This window comes from Gigantopelta aegis, chromosome 9, assembly GCF_016097555.1.
Source record: "Gigantopelta aegis isolate Gae_Host chromosome 9, Gae_host_genome, whole genome shotgun sequence".
NCBI lineage: Eukaryota > Metazoa > Mollusca > Gastropoda > Neomphalida > Peltospiridae > Gigantopelta > Gigantopelta aegis.
This window is the reverse complement of record NC_054707.1, coordinates 31,484,210-31,507,310: the sequence shown is the minus strand read 5'-3', so window position 1 is coordinate 31,507,310 and position 23,101 is coordinate 31,484,210. Positions and strand designations below refer to the sequence as shown.

Sequence of the window (23,101 nt, the reverse complement as noted above, 5' to 3'; positions counted from 1 at the left end):
GGGACTGCTAAACGGGACTCTGATTGTGCTGGTTAAACAGAAATCTAGATTCCAGTGGCATGTTCAGGACTGGTACTATTGTCTTCGGTCACATCACATTCAGATTGCACTTTTTGATAAACCAAGGAGTTAAAAATCGCACAACTCAAAATGCTTAGGCAAGTGAAAAATTACACTTATTCTGATGCAGACAATTTGATTTTTTAATTACAATAAGTACTATTCAGATAATTTGATACATACAAGTATAAATTGTCTTCAGCGTCAGGCCTACAGTAAACATGATTAAGATGGCTTGATGAACACAACTACTTGTGTGAATCAACTGGTCTTGAATGTCTTTATTACAACGAACATGATTAGCATAGTTTGGTCCTCACGCATACCAGTGGATTTAATTCAATTCCCTTTTTTTTCATTTTTATGAAGTTATAAACAATATAAATGACATTTGTCCCAGACAGGACCACAGCCTTTAATATTCTTCTGATTGTAAGTATTAACAAATAAAAGTTTTAAAAAGGTTTAAAATTCTTATGCAGTTTTCAAAAGTAATTGGGCTTGATGCAAATAAAGTCTCTATCTAAATTATAATGTATAAGCTGCTAAGTAAGCTCCTCTGATTTCTGACTGATAGCCACTTTTCAAAGATTTTACTATTACACTTGCAGGCATAACAGAATGGTAACAGGAAGCCGTCATCATAAATAAGGTAATGAAGAAAGTGCTACACCAATGGAGATTTTGTTTTTCTCTTATAAGACAAAACTGATCCAGCTTCTCCAGTGCTAGATACTCTACTCTTAAGTAAAATGACGCTGTGATTTTGGGCCGACTCATTAAATTTTAAGTGGGTGTTCAGAATGGAGATTGCCTAGTGTTTCTCTTTTTTATTTATCAGACAAACTGCCACAACATTGAAGTTCAAGATGTTCTCAAATAGATTTTCTGGTTTTCTATTTTTACCACAAGAATGGCCATGTCATTAAGGTCCATGGTGTTCTGCATTTAATAAAGGAAGTCAGTTGAACACTTTACATGGGCAATCTTTCTTAATCTACAAAATGTCCATTGATTGTCTGTCAACGGCTGCTGTACAGCTTTATATCACTGTGCTTGTGTATTTAAAACTAATTCACAACTGTTGAGAAAATATTTAACTGAAATTTAACAAGTGCAAGAAACTTCCAATTATAAAATCATTGAACTTCGCAGGAATGAAGATAAAGGATCAGTGGATCCATTACCATTAGACAGATAAAAGAGAAAGAAAGAAAGAAGTCTTTTATTTAATGATGCACTCAAGTCACTGTAATTTCAGATATATGGCGTCGGACCACAGAGATAATTAGAGAGGAAACCAGCTGCCGCCACTAAATGGGCTACTTTTTTCAATTAATTAGCAGCAAGTGATCTTTTATATGAATTATCCTAGACAGGATAGTACATACCATGGCCTATGTTACACCAGTCGTGGAGCACTGCCCGAAACAAGAAATAGCAAGATGGGTCCACCGACAGGAGTTGATCCTAAACTGACCGTGCATCAGGCAAGCTCTTTATCAGTGGGTTACATCCTGCCCCAGGTAAAAGATATGTTCTACTCACAAACATAAATACTCTATCCAGTTTTAGATTGAAACACCTCGGTGGATCCATTTAGCTAATTGTTTTTTTTCTATTCCAACCAGTGGAACAACTGGACAAAGGCCGTGGTATGTGCTTTCCTGTCTGTGGGGAAGTGCATATAAAAGATCCCTTGCTGCCTTAGGAAAAGTGTAGCAGGTTTCCTCTGATGACTACGAGTCATAATTATCAAATGTTTGACATCCAGTAGCTGATGATTAATTAATCAATGTGCTCTAGTGGTGTCATTAAAGAAAACAAAAAACTATCCAGTTTTAACAATGATTTATCACTGGTTATACGAGGGCTAGCTCTGGGTTAGCAAAATTGTTTGACAAACTGTCTATTAAACTTCAAAATTTTACAGATACCCAGTTATTGTGTAACAAAAAATCAATTATTACATGAAATTACTTCACCAAACTAAAATAAAATCTGCCAATTGTTTTTAAAATTTGCAATTCAGCTAGTCCTGGGTTGTACCCTAGACTCATATGCCTGAAGAAAGAAATAATCAGGGATGTGAAAGGGGGCTGGAACTAAAAAGCTTAAGTACTGTGGCTGGGGTCCAGGAGCCGCTCAAAGGCCATTGGAGGAAATTTCTTGTTTGCAACCCCTGGAACTGCCAAAAATTGCATTCACTGCTAACAAATCTAAACTGGTTATAACTTATAGTATAAAGCACACGTCATAAACTTGAAACCGTGAAAACATGCAAATGATCCATGTGTGGTCAATAGTATTGAACATCATGTTTTCATTTCTTTAGACGAAATGGAAAAGTGCATTTACGTGTTTCCGCATAGCTCTCACATCCCTGAATTATGGAACACTTGGTATTGCAGACCAAGTTTCAATCACTATTAATAACATAAAGTACAAAGATGTACTGTGAGATTTAACGTCAGTAAATGAATGTGTCCAAACAGAGTCAACTTCCCAACGCTGGGGATGAGGGCTTTGCTTGCAATCACTCTTTGCTGTTAGTATTGGTGTGATCACTTACTTCAGTATATGTTATGTCATTCTGTGAATTTTGTTTACATAGAATGTATAAAAATTAAAGTTTGTTTTGTTTAAAAAAAAAAACTAGAGCACATTGATTTATTAATCATCGGTTATTGGATGTCAAATATTTGGTAATTTTGATATAGTCTTAGTGAGGAAATCTGCTACATTAGTACCCGGTAGCATGGGATCTTTTATATGCATCATCCCACAGACAGGATAGCACACACCACAGTCTTTGATATACCAGTTGTAGTGCACTGGTTGGAATGAGAAATAGCCCAATGGGCCCACCGACAGGGATCGATCCTAAACCAATCGCGCGTCAAGCAAGTGCTTTACCACTGGGCTACGTCCCGCCCACATAGAATGTCAGATTTCTGTTATAATCCAAAAGAAAAAAAAATCTTTTTTATAACATATAAACTTCTGTATCATTTGTTGACACTCGAGAAGTTGCAGTGACCTAGTTGGAGATCAATAATCTAAAATATTAAACTATATGAAGTATTCATTTCAACTCCCGATGGAATCATTATAATTTTTTAAATTATGGCTCAAATAATATATACAGTTCAGTTCCCATGGTAATTTGATGCAGGCCTACTATATTAATTCGTTTTTAAAACCAAGTATCAAGTGCTGAACATGACCTTTACCAGCCACAAATGACTAAGCAAGTGTAAGAGAAAACTGCCAAATGTAGCAGTGTTTTATCAGATGACAGAAAGCGATAAGCTGCAAATCCATCCAGTGGAGGGATGGATGTCTCAACACAACCAGCACCATGATAACATCACCTCTCATGGGTATTGCTACTGTCTGCTGAAAGTCACATGCTAACAGGAACACTCAAAAGTAAACTTCTTGTTATTCGTCTAAAGAAAAGGAAAGGAAGTTTTTATTGGGCTTAATATATATATATATATATATATACACACACACACACACATGTACGTGTGTGTGTGTATATATGTGTGTGTGTGTATATATATATGTGTGTGTGTATATATATGTGTGTGTATATGTGTGTGTGCATATATGTGTGTATATATGTGTGTGTGTGTCTGTGTGTGTGTGTGTGTGTGTCTGTCTGTATGTGTGTGTCTCTGTATGTGTGTGTGTGTGTGTGTGTGTGCGCACTTTTTTTTTTTATCCTACTGCTAGTATTTTGCAGTGTTCCGTACTGCACATTTGCCATTTCCTCATCAGCTTCTGCTGTGTGCTTACAGTGTGACCACAGTTATTTTTAAGAGGCACCTGTAACCACCTAGTATACTCTAGTGTTGGACGTTGTTTGCAATTTCATCATTACTTATCAGTTATACTTGGTTTGTTCCAACCGATCAACTTTCAATTAGATAACATGTTAAATATACAGTGGCGTAGGAAGGTGCCAAAAAAGGGGGGGGGGGGGGGGGGGAGGGGGCACACACACACACACATCCATCACTGCTGGTTCCTACGCCAGTGATATATATGAAGTTAAGAAGGATCTTAATTAATAGGAGTATGCAACTATTGTTGTGTTCACTAAGAGAACCTACAAATTCCACTAATTTTATCATGAATACCTACTCAGTATTTGTTTTCTTTACATACACAAGAGAATAAACATAGACTCCAGCAAGCTTCATGTAATTTATTGTATTCTTCATCATCAAAATTATAGGAATAATTGCAGTTAATAACTTCTATGACAAATGATTAGTTTTAATATAAAAATCAATACAACAGCCAATAAAAAAATTTCATAAACATCATGTGATTATCCGTCATTTATCACATTGTCATAAATCACTTTTCCACCCTCATGCTCCCAGGTCCCAACACTGTTTATTATACATAGTTGTGGGTTTTTGGTTTGTCTTTTTGGGGGGAGGGGTGGGTGGGTGGGTTTGTATTGTTTGTTTGCTTTTCTGCTAGACTGTCATAATATTTAAAGCATTTATCTTGTCAGACTCACAAACCAAACAAAACAATATATAATACTCAACTTCCATTAGGGATACACCAAATATCTGTGATAATAAAAAATATATGTACATCTTAAATTTGTGTAACATGTGATCAATAAGACTGTCCGGTCTGGATGTTCTATACATCACCATGGTAACATATGACTACAATTAGACAACACCATGGTAACATATGACTCCAATTAGATATGTCATGCATCAAACACAATAAATTCACTTGCTTTACTTGACACGTTTTCCTAATTATCCCCAGTGAAAGCTGAGTAGTATATTAAGAGATTAGTGAGATTCTATTACAGAAAGTGGTAAAATCTAATTAAATTATCACATTTTCCCTGTAACCGTAATTTCCTTGCTGCATCTAAAGCACATTATTTGCATTAAATAATTTCCTGTACCTAATATATACAAAAAATACAATTTCAGAAAGCTGTTATATATGTATAATTTTATTAACACACTAAAACATTTTTTTTTTTTATGAAACATTAATCTTTTTACAATAGATCATGGCTCAAAACTTTATTTTATGGTCACTGACATAAAATATTACAGAGAATACCTTTAATGAACAGAGTTGAATATGTACAATTGTAAGTACTTGTAAATCAAATGAGAAGTGGCCAAACCCTTTGTGCAGACAAATATATTATTCCACAGCTCATTTTATAATCATACCACAGCCGTTCAAATCTTTTGAATGACAGCATGAAGATGTAGTGATATTTTCACAGTCTGAGATTTTTTTTTTTTTTGACCCATAAATTGTCCTGTATTACTTCAGTCAAATTCTAAATATGGTAATCAAGTGAAAGAAAGAAATGTTTTATTTAACGACACTCAACACATTTTATCTACGGTTATATGGCGTCAGACATATGATTAAGGACCACACACATTTTGAGAGGAAACCCGCTGTCGCCACTACATGGGCTACTCTTTCCGATTAGCAGCAAGGGATCTTTTATTTGCGCTTCCCACAGGCAGGATAGCACAAACCATGGCCTTTGTTGAACCAGGAATGGATCACTGGTCGGTGCAAATGGTTTCCACCTACCCAATGAGCCATGCGGAGCACTCACTCAGGGTTTGGAGTCGGTATCTGGATTAAAAATCCCATGCCTCGACTGGGATCCGAACCCAGTACCTATCATCAGATTGCCATAGTTGACATTACTGTCAGGGTTTTTTAGAATGGGCTAAATAACCAAAATACAAATACTGAGCTATCATGTAACATGTGATTTCATAGGAAGGGAATATATCTTTTGAAATATATAAACTTGTCTCTCAAAGTAACTTTAGAATGTTTTTGTTTTTTGTTTTTTAATTGACCGTTTTACTAACATATACTTTGTAATTTTTAAAATAATCTTGTGTATTTTAAAATTGTCAGAATGATCTCTGCAGAATAAAACACCCGAGTCAAACTTGATTCATGCTGCATGGTGGCAGCCCACCATCATCAAATGGGAAAATAATGAGAGTTTTATCACATTTCACTTTTTACCGTAATACCATTACTCTGTGTAAAGCTAGTGTTAGTAAGCGACTGAAACCTGTTGGGATTACAGGCAGTATACACACTCACTGTACACACTGTTTTACTTTTCTCATTTCATACTCCATCAGTTTTGCTATGTTAAAAGAAGTTTTCAATAAAAAGATTAACAATGTCAAATATGTGATGGCTTTTAGGTCTGTGCTTAGTAGTGTAACAAGCATTTTGAGAGTACTGCTAAAGCAATATATGTCCCCTATCAGGCCACACAAATTTTCAAATATCCTAAATTCAGGGGCCATACATTTTTCAAAAATGGAAATTGCCATGGAAGTCAAACTTGACCTGTAACTGTATATGATAAGACTATCACACAAACTTTCAGCTCAATATCATTTTAAAAAGGTAAAAAAATCTATATGTTAGACAGCAGACAGATGGACAGACAGACAATCAGACTGGTAGGGGACGGAATGTTGGGAAGTAAAACAAAGTGCCCTGCCACTCTGCATATCTCTGCTATTTAATTAAACACTTTGAATTTTAAAATGTCAAACATAAATTTGGTAATTTTTTAATAATTTAAAAAAATTCATAACATTCATAACATTTTCACAAAATATCCTTGTAACATACAAAGTTTCAGAATAATGCAACAAACATTCTGGGGAAAAAATGGTAAATTAAAACAAATAGTTTTACAATGATTTAATAATAAAAAAAAAAGTAGAAGTAAATAAAATGGGAAAGGTTTAGTGTTATTGTTAAGATTAACCCAAGGAATTGCGATATGTTTACAGTTTTGGTCTCTGTGCCTTGGTTTATTGAAATATTAATTATGTAAATTACAATATATATTTTTAATTCAAATGTCAACATGTTTTTTTAATATGGAGCTTGTGTGTTACTGCTCAAGGCTTCAAATTACTTTTGTGGAATGGGAAGTGATTTTTATTTTTAATATTTTGGAAGAAAGGAAGGAAGGAAGGAAGGAAATGTTTTATTTAACGACGGACTCAACACATTTTATTTTATCATTATATGGCATCGGACATATGGTTAAGGACCACACAGATATTGAGAAAGAGGAAACCCGATGTCGCCACTGTGCTACTCTTTTTGATTAGCAGCAAGGGATCTTTTATATGCACCATCCCACAGACAGGATGGTACATACCATAGCCTTTGTTACACCAGTTGTGGAGTACTGGCTGGAACGAGAAATAGCCCAATGGATCCTCTGACGGGGATCGATCCTAGACAGACCGCACATCAAGCAAACGCTTTACCACTGGGCTATATCCTGCCCCAGTCAGTTTGGAAGCAGATGCTGGAAACTGAGAAGCAATTTTAGACCTCTTGTACTGATATAATCTTAACACTGTGACATGTACTTTCTTAACACTGTGACATGTACTTTCATTTTATGTAACTTTAAACCAATCATCATCTATCAGATTACACTATTTAATTTAATACAGGTGTTAATGTCGACACAGATGGCAGTAAATCCTTGTACAATAGTATGAGATATGTAATTTGAGTATCAATTGCTCTTAGCTCCATGGTAATTTCAAGCCTTGGCATTTAAATTTTTTAATTGCAAGTCCAGTATTAGTGATTATTATTATATACATACATCGTTTATATGTTTATTTTTCTGCTGTTGGATGTGTTTCTGTAAAACAAAAATATATTGTATTGTATTATATTGTATGATATAAGAATATGTGACGCTGTAGTTATTTTTAATGGAAATGATGTTAAATCTGAATGACGTCATTTTGGATATCCTTACATAAAAATAAATGTTGGGTTTTTTTTTCTGAACACTGGACAGCTTTCAGTGTAAAGTTGCTATTGAAATGTGTTTGTTTGATAACTATGCATATATCAATTATGGAGTCTGACCGTAGTACGTTTGCTTAAATGTCAATAAACATAGTGCCGTAACCTAATTAATTTACATCTAATTTGCTAAATTATCAAATTCTAAAAGTATGTAATCTGAAAAATATCACATTCTTTGATTACACTGAATATGCTAGCTAATATATGATAAATAAATTTATTTGGTGTTACTCATAGACATTCATCTCAATGCATTTTAAAAAGAAATGTAATTTATAAAAATAAATAATTGGTACCGGTAATGTAAATTTTCTGGTTTAGTCTCTTTAAAAAAAACATGCATTGAGATGAACATGGATGCCACTAAACCATGTTGCATTGGTCTAAGATTTATAGGTCGATGGACATAACACGACAAGTTAATGAAAAAAAAGCTATTTCCAAAACACATGCATTCAGATGAAAATGCTCACGTTTGAATTGTGGTGCATATGGGTCTTATGGTTCATAAGAAATGGAGCTGAACTGGGGCAAAAAACAATATAGAGCTAAATGCAAAGGCAGACTATTTTTTCCCCCAGAAACATTCATAATTCTTGGAAAGTCATTCACAGCTAATCTTGTTCTACAAAAAAATATAATAATAAATTAAAAATAATTTTAACTTTTCAACATGCATTGAGATACAAGCAACTCTGACTTGAGTTTCATTATCTAGAGCTTGTAATTTGTGTGAAACGGACTAAATTTAGAACTTAACATAGCGCTAAATCTAAAAGAGTACATCAACACTGTCACCATCGCCACATCTGCTGCCAGCACGAATACCACTGAATAAGGACACATGTCCAGCCTTCCAACCTTGAGGGAAGACAATAACATTCAATACGTAATAAATAATAATTGAAAAAATTAATCATGGAGGAAAACTGCTTACCCACAACTTGTCTCCAGCATCGAACCCTCGACCTGCAAGGATGCCATGCCAAAGTCAGCCACACGGATATTGTTCTTATCATCTAAGAGTAAATTTTCAGGTTTTAAATCTCGATGACTGTAAAATAAAGAAAAACCCATCAGTTTTCAAGAGATAACCATGCACTTATTAGTCAAAACATTATTAAACGATGGTGTGTGTAAAAACATTTACTGGTAATACAGTTTTAATTCAAACTTAAAAATACAACATGATTAAATTTTGAAGTAATATAAGGTGGCAGCTTTTCATATCTGTGAAAAGAATGTAATTGCATAATCTTAAACAACGAATAGGCAATGAGATCAAAAGTTGGATTTTTTCTCACTACAAAAATAGTGAATGTTTTAAGATCAAATAGTGGACACCTAAAAGTATAAGCATAAAACTTAAACGTATTTCATAAAAGATTACAGAACCAATACCGGAAGCATGAATTATAATTGTGCCAAGAAAAACACAAACAGAATTACCATGGCACATATCAACAACAAATCATGAGAGCTAAACCAGTTGAATATGCAGCTCAAAATCACTACATCCATTAATATACTCAAAACTGAGTCTAAGAAGCTGTGGCAAAGCTATGAGTGCACGTGTGCATGAATCACTGTCAAAACAGAAATGTTGCCAGCTGTTTATGTAGAGGGAACATCATGTATTCTGTCCTAGCGATGGTAGAATACTCATTCATACAACCTTTCTCAGTGCAGTGTTCTCTACAGATGAACAGTAAGGATTGGTACCCTCTTCAAGATTTACTTTTATTGAACCCCAATTACATCTATATAATAGATAACGTTATGCAGGTCCAGTTCCTCTACTCTATATACATAAATATAAAAATCTGGTTGGTTCCCTAAACTAAACTGTGATAGATATTGATACACCCTCCTCTCCACCACCCCCCCCCCCCCACGCCCCTCTCCCCCCCCCCCCCCCCGCCTCCCCACCCCCCCCCCCCCCCCCCCCCCCCCCCCCCCCACACACACACACCTCCAGATATTATTCCTACAGGCTCACTATTTCTATGCAGTTTAAACTGTTACATTATTTTAGTATCCTCTGACCACATTCTGGGAATCCACAAACCTACTTCTTTCACCTAGGTCAAGGCTTCCAATTCATGTTTCTTCTTGTTACATGTCATTCTTCAGTTTAAAATACCCTTTTTTACCTTAATTTGGGTTACATAATAGTACACCTTTAGCTAATATATCGATGTTAGAGTATTCTGCTTCAGAACTCCTTAGTAACACAAGATACTATTAAGAAAATGATGAAGGAATGTGTATGTTGATTCAAGGCACTTGACAATGTGTGTGTTTAACAGAAAACAATTTCATTAAAACTGTAGTAATATTTGCAGTTTCATCTTTTCTGATTTCCCTTTACTTCCAACAATTTATTTTTTGTGATGACTTCCACTAAGGACTGAAAATAACACTGGTTTAAAAATATTTATATTTGTTAATCTAATTATTTAACAGTCAAAGTAAACACCTTTTCTTACATTCTACACTACTTTATTTGAAAATAACCAGGGACTACAAAATATTTTGCTTTTAGTTTTTTCTTCAAACAACTTACAATTGTGGAATTTTTTATATTTATTAGTAAATTGTTTCATAGGTTAATGCTAGAAGGGAAAAAATAATTGGAATATAATTTTTAACATCTATACAGTTAAAACTGTTCATTATTTTGAAACAAATAATTATTTATTTGGTTAAAAGATCACACTGCACCATTTTAACCAGTTTTTCTACAACACATGATATACATGTTATTATAACAAATCTGCTTCAACACATTTTGCTTTTCTGAATCATGGTTTACTCTGCCGAGTCAGTTTCACACAATAGGATGATTTACTTTCAGTTGTGTAAAACACATTATGGGAATATGTTATCCAGTAAGTTGGTCTTGTAAAAGATTTCCATTACAGAAGACATATTGTTTTTCACAACGCCGACAGTTCACTGCAGTACTAGCTATTATCTGCTCCACCTACCAGTCAGGTCTGGTCCAGTCATACGTTTTAACATGCACATTCAGAACAAGCTGTTGTAGCACACGCCTATCATGGGCACAGGTGTCGACTTTTGTCAGCTCCTCCATCCAGCACAGGGAAAGGTTTGAGGTGGGTGGGAGAGGGGTTCACCGATGGTGGCATGTGCAAGGGAACACAGCAGCCCGACCAGGGTCAGTAGCGGGTGAGGGTTGGTTTGGGTGCTATTGAATGTGCAAATGTCCAATAGGATTAAAGCCAAATAGAAAATGTTGCGTAATTTCTTGAAGGTATATTTTTTTCTCCATAATTTAGAATGGTTCATTAAAATTGAAAATGGAGCCATTTAGTTGATTTGACTTTGTTGATTGAAAGCCTCAAAGGTAGCTCCTTGCTGGAATCTTTTGGGATTGGCCTAGTTCATGTGGTTAATTTATATAACAACAAATCATTCTGACCATACCATACTAGCTATATTCTCACCACACATACTGTCAAAGGCAAATTTCTCATAAAAACTTCAGATCTGCTCACTTTAACAGTCATTGTGACCTCAAAAAAAAAGTGTTTGATATGAACAGTAGAAGGTTCTAAAAATCCTTGTTTGATCACTAACACAATATTAATGTTTTATGACAATGCATTGTAGTAATGTTTATGCACTGTGGATTATTATAAAAGCTGAATTATTATGTTGATGTCGGTCTATCATTACTGTTTTTATATACCAATATGTTTGTTTAATACCCAATCAATAGCTGATGGTTTTTAATGATGGGGTGTCTATTTAAACATTCATTTATCCATCCATCCATCCATCCATCCATCCATCCATCCATCCATCCATCCATCCAGCCATCCAGCCAGCCAGCCAGCCAGCCACCCAGCCAGCCAGCCAGCCAGCCAGCCACCCATCCATTGTAGTAATGTTTCAAGGAAGTCTGTTCTTGTTAAAGATATATGTTACTGTCAGTACTACCTGTACGACATATTTTCACGGTCCCCATTCCCCCCCCCCCCCCCCCCCCCCCCCCGTAATTACCTGTAATTAAGCATATGCTCACAAACACGAGAATTCATCAAAAAGCAGGTCTACTGAGCCTGGGTGACATGACAACCGTGTCTATGTTAGTAGTCAGTATTTTGCTAAGCGATACAAATATGTAACTATCATAAAAAAAATTAATGTACTTTGTAGCTCACAAAACTTTCTAGATTTACAATATTCATTTTAAACCTAATTAGAATTTATTCAAGCAAGGAATAAAATGAATATACTTGATTATTAAATCAGACGAGTTTAAAAGTTTGTTTTTGTTTAATGACATCACTAGAGCACATTGATTTATTAATCATCAGCTATTGAATATCAAACATATGGTTATTTTAACAAAGTCATAGAGAGGAAACCTGCTACATTTTTTCATTAGTAGCAAGGGATCTTTTATATGCACCATCCCAGAGAGGACAGCACATACCACAGCCTTTGATATACCAGTTGTGATGCATTGGCTGAAATAGCCCAATAGGCCCACTCAGGCTCTGTCAGGGATCGATCCTAGACCGACCATGCATCAGGTGTGCTCTTTACCACTGGGCTATGTCCCGCCCCTAAATCAGATGAAAGAAAGAAGGAAATGTTTTATTTAACGACGCACTCAACACATTTTATTTACGGTTATATGGCGTCAGACATATGGTTAAGGACCACACAGATTTTTTTAGAGGAAACCCGCTGTCGCCACATAGGCTACTCACTCAGGGTTTGGAGTCGGTATCTGGGTTAAAAATTCCATGCCTCGACTGGGATCGAACCCAGTACCTACCAGCCTGTAGACCGATGGCCTGCCACGACGCCATTGAGGCCGGTAATAAATCAGGTGAAGTACCATTCTAAATGAAATTAAAATGCATGTCGTCATTGACTGTCTGCATTAATTTAAATTAAATTAATATAAACATGCTGCACAATCACTGGTAAAGTTAAAGATAGACAGGTTGGTTTTAATCCAAACTAAACCTGAAATTGGGCACCCAAAATAAATGTACAGTATTAAAGGGGCTAACTGGCTGCTACTAATTTTAAAAGGAGAAGAGGACACCAGGTCTGTTCTAGTGTCAAGCTAAGATGGTTATACATTTGGATGCCAGTGCAAATAGCAACAAGGCACTGTCTAATTTCAAGCCATGTGCTACATGTACTGTAGAACATGAAAGTTTTGCGAACAACAAAGTATTGTGAAAACTGCAAACAACTGATCATCGCAGTACTTTATCCACGCAATAATATAGCAACTTTACTTACAAATAAAACAACCAATTTTTTTTAACTATATTAATTTATTGCATTATTAATCTATAGTTCAATGAACAAAACTAAACAGGAATCATTGTCAATCACCATGTGTAATTAGCAAACTACACTAAGGTTTATTTTCAGAGTAAAGTTTACACCAAAGCAAGCAGATCTAATAATCACCAGCCACGCGTAATGGTTTCTTTGTCTTTCGATAACTTGTCAATGCATGCCACAATCCACCGGGTATGGAACGGTTTGCTCAAACTGATTCTTAAGTCTACACACATGTTGGTGTTTTCTTTTATATTCTTGGCCACAATGTTAGCATACCACTCGGTAAATTTTCCTTTGATTGCTAAATTTAAAATCCGCATTCACTGATAAATCCATAGGGTGGAGCTCACTGGTGCAGCCAGCCGGGACGAATCGCACTTCAAAGGACCGTTTAGGTAGTAAGTCCAAAAACGATTTACATCTATGAGCTGCAAATACATCAAAGATTGCCAGAGATTTCTGTCACGCTGATAGTCGGAGTTCTTTTCTCAACCTTTTCGTGTATGGAACCAGCACATTGTCAAAGTAGTCCAGCATCGTCTGTTCATTGCTCCAGTGGTTGGCCGAATGTGTCATGTGCCAGTCATCAGGGAACTTGTAGGATGGGTGGCATCGGTCGGTTACACCTTTGTACATTATCGGAGGGGGTAGTAAGTTGCCACTGGTTGAACTTCCTAGTAACATTGTGATCTCGCGCTTGTCATCCATACCCACGACGGCAACTAGTTTTTGTTCCCTTTTCTGCCAATGTCCAGTTGGAAACGGGTACAAGTTTGATGCCCGTTTAATCAAAATTTATTGCCCACTCAGCGGGAATGCTGTTTGTCTGCACTGTTTCCCTACCATCTTCTATTTGTTTGTCAAACTCGGCTGGTAACTTTCGTGCCACTTTCGTTTCACAAAACCAAGTCTTCGAAAAAACGAATCAGACCAGGCCTTAGTCAAAAAGATAGGTTCCCCATGTTCTTCATACGAATTGCCATCACATGTTCTTTCACCAGTTCGTCCAACTCTCCCAATAATAAAGGTCTTCCCATCTTTTTGTGTGACAGTGTCGTCAACTCGGCCGTTTTGTCTGCTTTCTTTGCTGTCAGGTAGGCTTTCTTCATGAACCTAACAGAACTTTCACTGAGGCAAACATCTAGCATACTGCTGAAATGTTTAGCAGCTCGGGTGCAGCCATTTTCTGTGGCGTTCTTTGCAATTTTCGCTCTGGTTCCAGGGGAAAAGTGGTTGTTGTCGTGCTACTGTTTCACTCCACATTTAGTCGTGATCTTATTTGGTGTTGTTGCCAGGGATTCTTCTATAGTCTTGTTGACGACAGTCATTCTGGCTGCTTTTTCAGGAGTCGATGCCACACGCGGCGTGTAAGCACTGTTCAATGCTAACACAAAGCCTTTACTTTTGAAGAAAGTTTTTATGTTTATTATCGTTGAGTACCAGCTAAGGTTGCAATACTGTTCGTGTAAGCTACATCTAATGTTGCAATACTTTCTACACGCAATTTGGGCTACTGCTGGCATATTGAAATACATTAATGACGCAATACATAATGGATCTACAGTATATTATGATTACGTTCTCAACATATCACCATTAGTGCTTTCTAAACATTTTGGTCTAGTGATGAAAAGATGAGTTTAAGTTAAAGATTAGCTGGATTGGAGTGATGCCAGCTTATGTTTGTTTCATTTTAACAGTCAAATTCACATTCATCTTACTATCCTGTAAAGTCTTAATTGGTTGATATTATGATCACAGACAAAACTAGGACACACAATCAATGCATTCATTATTATTAAAGGTAACATTTTAAAGTACAGCAAACACAATAATGTAAAATCTCGAAGAAAATAATGTAATCAATAATATGTTTGATAATCGACAAATAAAAATAAGAAAAACTATTGTGTAACAAAATAGCATTTTCAATGTATTAGCTACGAAAACAACAGACGGCACTGAGGGAAAACAACAGCGAATATTCAACAGTAATAATATCTTCACATATTCACTTTGTTGTTGTGTGTGTGTGTGTGTGTGTGTGTGTGTGTGTGTGTGTGTGTGTGTGTGTGTGCGCGTGCGTGTGAGATCATGCCTGTAATACACTCCTGTCAATTTAATGCAAGGTCCATTCTATCAATTGCAAGAAAACCAATTTATTAGCATAATTCTTTGAAAACAAATGACATTAAATGTAAGAAAAACATTTTGTAGGTTATAAACTAATATAATTTGAAACAATTAATTATATTTATGGGTGTGATTTGTTCCCGATTGTTTGAGAAGTGCTTTTACCCCTCCTCATATTACAGTGACTATGTACTAAAGAGCTCCATCCCATTTGTCCAGATAAAACTGATCATGCACAATGTTGATAGATAATAATACCCAAGTCCACTACATCCTAATATTGAATGAACAAAAAAATAGTGTGTACACAGTTCATACATTGAAAATCCGGAATGTTTTAGATTCATCATTAAAGTCTTGAAAAAAGAATGATAAACCCTCCCCCTCCAAACATCCACGATATAAACATAGTACCTGGTAACTCATGTACAGGGTATCATAAATTGTGGTAACCTCCAGGTAACCTGAATGACCATTCTCAACTTACATCGATGCCTGAAAACCATCAACACTCGTACGTGAAAGTCTGCAAAGAGTACAGAAAACCGTTCCACTGCATTACTGAATAATGTTTTATAATCATTTCGGAATTGTAGATTTTTAATTTAATTTTGGTCTGCACTCACACCACATATGCATTTGAAAGTCAGCTATCTGAAGTTGAGTAAAAAGGTTTCTTTATGTTTGAAGGTCCAAGTGTTAGAAAAGTATGAACCGTGTACATACTGTTTCACCAAATGTCTCTTACGGCTAATTATGGTGAATAATGTTTACCATATATTGTGACTGTGACAAAAGTCAAGGGCGGATATGATTTGTCGGAAGAACCGTCTTGCTTCTTTTGGAGTGAGGCGACCTTTCTTGACTAGATAATCAAACAGTTCGCCTCCTGACACATGTTCCAAAATGAGATATCTGAAATTAAATCAAAACAGTCAGCAAATATATCACTGAATTATATATATGCTAATAATATGGGAACTGAAGTTTGTCTTTATATATAATAGTTATAATATATACACATATTGTAATATACACATTAAATAACTAACTTAATGTTACAGATATACATAAAAATCTTAAAATTTTCTAAAATATTCAAAACAAAACATTAAAGTTACAGTCTCTGGTTACCATATTATAACATCATGTACAAATATGAAATACAAGCTCAAATGCACTTTTAAGTGTGTGTTCACTATCAATGGAGATCGTCAAAAGTATACGCTCGATTCTTCACCTGTGCCGCCCTTGCTTGGCAAAGCACAAACGATAGCCTGTTGTCAGTTTCAGTTAACATGTGCGTTTGTGGATTTAAAATTGTAGGGGTCGTCTCAAAAAATAAAATAAGAAATCTTGTGCTGTACGAAGAATGTTCGGTTGAGGATACGGTACTAGAGTCTTTCGTTAAAACCTGTTTGATCTTGCCAATGTATTATCGACAATCATACCTTCCTATTTCAGAATTAATATTTTATAAAGTATTAGTAGAACTTTCAAAGTTTAGTTTGTATAACACATTGAGCATGTATATTTTTTTATATAAAATATACTAAAGCAGACATTGGACGTTTTCACTTCTTAATTTTACAAGTGTTATAATCAACAAATTCAAATAAATATTATTTCGTATGGAAAGGGTAAAGTTAGTTTGTTTTGTTTAACGACATAAATGTTAGAGCATATTGATTTATTAATCATCGGCTATTGGATGTCAAACATTTGGTAATTTTGACATAAAATCTAAGAGAGGGGTCAAAACACTTACCTGCCCAAGCTAAACAAAATTCAAAATATATTTTCTGGGGGAGCATGACGCCATATAAACTTCGCTCAGCACAGTCTGTAACCCCCAACCCCACTAAAATCCCTGCACACATGCCTTGGAAACCCGCTACATTTTTTTTTTAGCAAGGGATCGTTTATATGCACCATCCCACAGACAGGATATCACATACCATGGCCTTTTATATACCAGTCATTGCGCACTGGCTGGAACGAGCCCGCTGATGAGGATCAATCTTAGACCGACTGCGCAATTAAATCCCTCCACCTTTTTAGGTCTAAGTAATGAATAGAAATAACACATAGTCTTGATAAATGATAAGTAAATCGAATACACCGACCTCTTCCTCTCTCCTTAGAGCATTACATAATTATTAACACCCCCTTACATGTAACGCGTATGCCAACCGATGGCCACTGTTAAAATTTCAAGGCAAATCCTCCACCGACCCCTGAAAAGATGTACCATACCTCTGTGGATATAAATATGTTTCGGAGATATGAGACGACCCCTCAATCAAGACAGTTAAATATGTTCAAAATCACGTGAGAAGCTCAGCACCTGCGCAAATCATGTAAAGTCCCCGTTCTACTGGCATCCTGCTAAATAAAGAAAAACAAAGCTGGCCATTGTGTTTGTAGTTGACCTAGATAATGTAGATAAGTGAGCATTGCCAAACTATAGCGATGTGATGGACCGTATATGTACCAAACAGAACTGGATCATTCATTCTAAATGCTTAAATAATAAACATATTCCAGGGACTGCAGCTTTAAATCACAAGCCATGATTCCTAGGTTACATTTCTGTACTGGATGGAATGAATGAATGAATGAATGAATGAATGTTTAACGACACCCCAGCATAAAAAATACATCGGCTATTGGGTGTCAAACTATGGTAATTCAAAACATGAAGTTGTACTGGATGGAGAAATTACAAATCTATGAATGCACGTTTATGTATTGGACAATTGAACAAAAAAGTAGGTAACTAGGTTTGACAGACTCGACAGCTGTGATGGCAGTACTCATGACGGGCGCCACCAGTGGGGGTGCGAGGTGGGTTGGGGTGCGGGTGGGGTGCAAGGTGGGGTGTGTGTGTGGTCAGTGGCAGGATGTGTTCAATGTTCACAAACACCTGATATCATTACTGTTAGTACTGTCATTCATGAGTACATGTAATCACAGCTGTACAGCTAGTTCTGATTTAGTAAACTTGTATGGGAGTGTCCTATTGATGGTGGTGCAGGAGGGACGGAATTTCCAGGCAGTGGCTGTCCTCCTTGATAGATTCATTAAAATCAACCAGTATTTTGCCAAATGCTCATTCGACTCTACATTGTGCAGAGATACGGCCCTGATCATGTATTACAGTTTTGTTGTTAGGTTTATTAGTGTCAACTAACACTACACTCCTTCCACTAAAATCCTGTAATGTATTTCATAATTCCAATCCATCTACATCTATGAAATAGCTAATACTCTTTTCCCCTGAAACTAATTTCATTTCTATTTGTTACTACATGAGCCATTGTCACCAAAATGGACAAAAAAATGCTTTTAAAAATTCTAAAAACAAATGTCCACCTTTTTTTTTTGGTTTAAGTTTTCATACTAAATATATATTTGATGCTTTCTGCAGAGCAGCAAGACAAAAAATCATAAATTAAAAAAGAATAATCCAAAATAAGATTAATGTCTTTGTTATTATACTGTTGACAATAACAGTATGAACATTCGTGTTGTTTTATGATACCTATTATAATGTTAAAACTAAAGTTGACACTGGCAGTTCAAAGACAAGCCTGCTGGAATCTCCAATGAGAAATGTGAATCTGTCGACTCAGATTATACACTGTAGTATATACACATATCTGCAGTTATACCTTAGAAGGATGTATATGTCAAACAATTTATTTCAGTCTTTAGAAATAACATTTCATAATAAAGAAACAAAAAATAAAAAAATAACCCTACAAAGAAATGAACCAACTATCTGTGAAATTGTATGAGAATTTAAGGAAATGGAAGAATTTAACTCAGATGCCTGTGAGCAACTGTCATGTGGTGAACAGAATACACTACTGAAACTGATGGGCAAGTATCTCGGTAATCAAGTACAATACATCAATTGTCCTAAGCATGCAATTTGTCTGGGTGCTAAACACAATCACCAACTTGAATTAAAGCCAAATTTATTGCCTTTAGGATGATTCGAGCACTCCAAGCTTGCTTGGCCATCACCATATTCTTCCTAATGAGGTCATTTCTTAATACATTCCTTAACCGAATAATTCACCAAGAAACCCACATAGATAAGAAGTGTTAAAGACATAAACTATAAAAAGGCAGGACCAGCTCTCACAGAACATTTTGGTAATATCTTCAGTGAACAAATCAGTAAACTAACTTAATGATCAGGCCAATATTAACTGTATATTATAATCAAACTTTGACACACACACCACCTCCAGCACACAACAGTATTGCCTTCCTGAAAAATCTTTATCGAGAAAGTCTAGTCAGTTCTCGGGCCTTTAAGACAGCAAATGACAAGAGAGACAAAATATGACAAAACCGCATGCTGTAGTTAATTCAGTTCAACTACATTCTTTATTGTATAGTAATCAGTTAATCCAGTGGAATCTGCCTAAACCAGATCTTGTTAAAATCACATTCTTCTTAAAACCTGCCAAATGTTGTAAATTAAAACCTGAATAAACAAGAACCTGCCTATTCCGGGAACTGGGTGGATGTTCTGCAACCAAACATTAGATTTTGTTTATCAATTAACCTGTATTGCAGCTAAAACTGGACTGTTAAAAATGAAAATGAACTTCAGCTGAGAAAACACATGTAACAATCCGACTGGCTATTAAGCTAATGACCAGCAATAAGTATATATTATTTTACAATACAAAATAAACCACCATTGTCAAAATAACTGTATCATTGTGTCCATGCAATAACCTATGTACTGAAATGATAAACAGAGTGTTTTCTTAGTTAATTGGTCTATACCGGTACTTTCAGTGGCCTCCACCTGTGATTCCTGATTGACTTGTGTATATTTCTTAGGTAGACAAAGCCATTAATTACTCCCATCTAGACACAAAATTATGTACAGGTGGTATTAATTTCAAGTCATTCACGCCCAACCTCAAGTCTCAATATTTATACGCACGCATTATTTTCAAACACATTATTTTCAAACGCATTCTTTTTTACAGATGCCAACAGTCATTCACAAAATTTAAACATCGCGAACATGCGTTAAGGTGCGTATTCGCGAAAAAAAACCATGTTGCAATATTAATCCAGTTTACAGTATTTCGGAATGATTAGCCAATTCTGATTTCTGAACTTTCCTGACAAGAAAATATTTAGAAAATAGTTACCAAAATGCAAAGCCCAAATCCCTCTCTAAACTAGACAAATGTTAAGGTGTGCTTGAACAATTTTCTGTTGAAAGTGTGCCAAAATTAACCCATGCCCATACTCCATTTTTGTAAAGAGTTGACATAACTAATTCTGACTGTCAGCCCTAGATATAAACCATAAATTTAAATAAATTGGCAATGGGAACAGATTTCATCCAACAGAACCTATAGGAACCTGGGTTCATAGGTTCAAAGGTTATGTAAATATAATATGAAGACCAACTGTCAGTCACACGTAAACAATCAATAAGTATTTAGGTTATTGCATGAAAGCTAATGTCAGCTGCTCTGAGAGCTTTCCTAATACATCCAATCTGTTTGGGGTTCATCACTGGTAAAACAAACACCGCTAGGCCACTGATGCCAAAGGAGCTGACCACCACCATCCCTGGACGAAATCCAAGTTTGTAAAAGCTCATTAATAATGATACAGCTTTTGAGAACAGGTCTCCTGGCTGTCTCCAGAGGCTGCAGGCACTTGCTGGGATCTGATGGCATTTAAAAGTGACTGGAACCAAACACAGCAGTAAGCTCATTTGGAGATGGCTGGGTTGGGTTTTTTAGCTCCCTGGATATATACAGGATACACAATTTAAATGACCATTCAGGGATTTAGATTACAATCAAATGTCATGGTCAAACAATAATCTGTTAATATATTTTTCAAAATAAGTTAAGAACCAATTCTTAAAACAGGTATAATTTTTTTTTTTAATTGCCAAAAACAAGGGAAACGATTATTTGGTTTACTGTCACTTTAATTAACCTTAAATGCTAATACAGTAGTTTCATTCATACAAGATTCACGAGTATCACATTAAAAGCGTGAAATAAAAGGCTGCTTAGGTTTCTGCCTATAATTACTATCAGTGCCCATCAATACATGTTTAACAGCAGTACCATCAGAGAAATGAAGATGAAAATGACTGGATATAAAATTGAGAAAAATCAGGATATTTTGCCAGGGTCCCATGGGACTGGAAAAAATAGCTCGACTAAATCATACTTGGGATGTTTTTAGCCATTGAATAATGCAGTACACCACAGTTAAATTAATATATTAGAACCTGTCGAGAGAATTAAATATACATATTGTGAATTTTTATTTCACAAATATTTTTAGTGCCACTTTCTTTTAGGAAGGAGCCTATGTTCGGTTATGTTCGAACCCACAGAACCCCTGGATAAATCTGTGAAATATTTACTGTTTATAATGTTCAGTAGTGGAGATCGTGTGAGCAGGACTAATTCTCAGATGACAAACAAATCTTGAATTTTGAAAAAATCCATTTTAAACAAACTAATGCACTGCATAGACAATAGTACACCAGTGATTGTTTTAAATTAGGTAATTTTGCAACATATTTTAAAAGCAAATACATTTTTAAATGTATGAAAATTTATCATATATTATGTTTTTAATGAGTTCTAGATGTAAATAATGATAATAATCAATGAAGTACTTTTTTATCTCCTTAAAGAGATGTTTTCAAAGGACCAAATAATGTACTTTATCTCAAATAGTTCGGCATTGGACAATCATTATTTAAATTATCATTATTCTAATATTTGACATTCACAATCCATGCAAGCTGCCACATCATGTGGCACTTAACTGACTTAATTATAAAAAATCAGGCTCCTGCTGAATTTAAAGAAAACTGATCCTACTGTTTTTGGTTTTTTTTACTTATTTCAAACCTCTGAATTGAAAATGAGAAAAGTATTAATACAATGAACAGTTATCTAGCTGGATCAAATAACAGATATTGAAGAAAACAACTTACAAATATTTTTTGTTTTCATAGACATCGTATAACCCAAGTACATGAGGATGCTCAATCAATTTCATGATGGCGATTTCACGTTCCACCTGAATAAAGGAAAGCAGTCTTAAAGAAAACACCATATTTAATCTGAGACTAAATTAGTTATCTTACATATGGTAACTTCATCTAGAGAGATAGAAGAAAAACTTGCTGCTAACATACAAAATGTTTAGTGATGGCTATAGCCTGACTACACATCCTCATTCATGTGGGAAGTCCCAGTGTTTGGAATACCATGTGTTTATCTACAAAAAAAGCATTCAGAAAATTCTAAATGTAGGCATATATTTGAAAAACATGCAGTCTTTGCATGTGGTCCTTGTTCAAACAACATCATCAAGAATATATAAAGAAAGTAATTTTTTTTCGGTAGGATCAAAAGTGTACAGCATGGTAACTTGTGGAGAGTGGAGAGTGGAGATTGGAGAGTCCAAAACTAAACATATAGTATTAATAGATTTCTATAATTTCCAGCATTCATTATTATCTCCACAGCAGCGCAATTGTTCACAAAACTTGTGGCAGCCTAGACAGTGAAATACTGTTAAAATGTTCTCAATAATGTATAGCATATTTTATCAATTAAATCCTATTAAATATTATTTA

The 23,101-nt window shown here is 35.4% G+C and overlaps 1 protein-coding gene across 1 annotated transcript in view; it reads right to left on the bottom strand.

Moving 5' to 3' along the window:
- Positions 1 to 23,101, bottom strand: part of LOC121380478 (serine/threonine-protein kinase BRSK2-like) — a 129,605-nt gene that overhangs the window by 61,644 nt on the left and 44,860 nt on the right. Inside the window, exons 3-5 of the mRNA XM_041509297.1 lie at positions 22,454 to 22,539; positions 16,213 to 16,353; positions 8,903 to 9,019 (exon numbers count right to left, since the gene is read on the bottom strand). Coding sequence (XP_041365231.1) covers positions 8,903 to 9,019; positions 16,213 to 16,353; positions 22,454 to 22,539 — 344 coding nt within the window. The remainder of the gene's footprint in view (positions 1 to 8,902; positions 9,020 to 16,212; positions 16,354 to 22,453; positions 22,540 to 23,101) is intronic.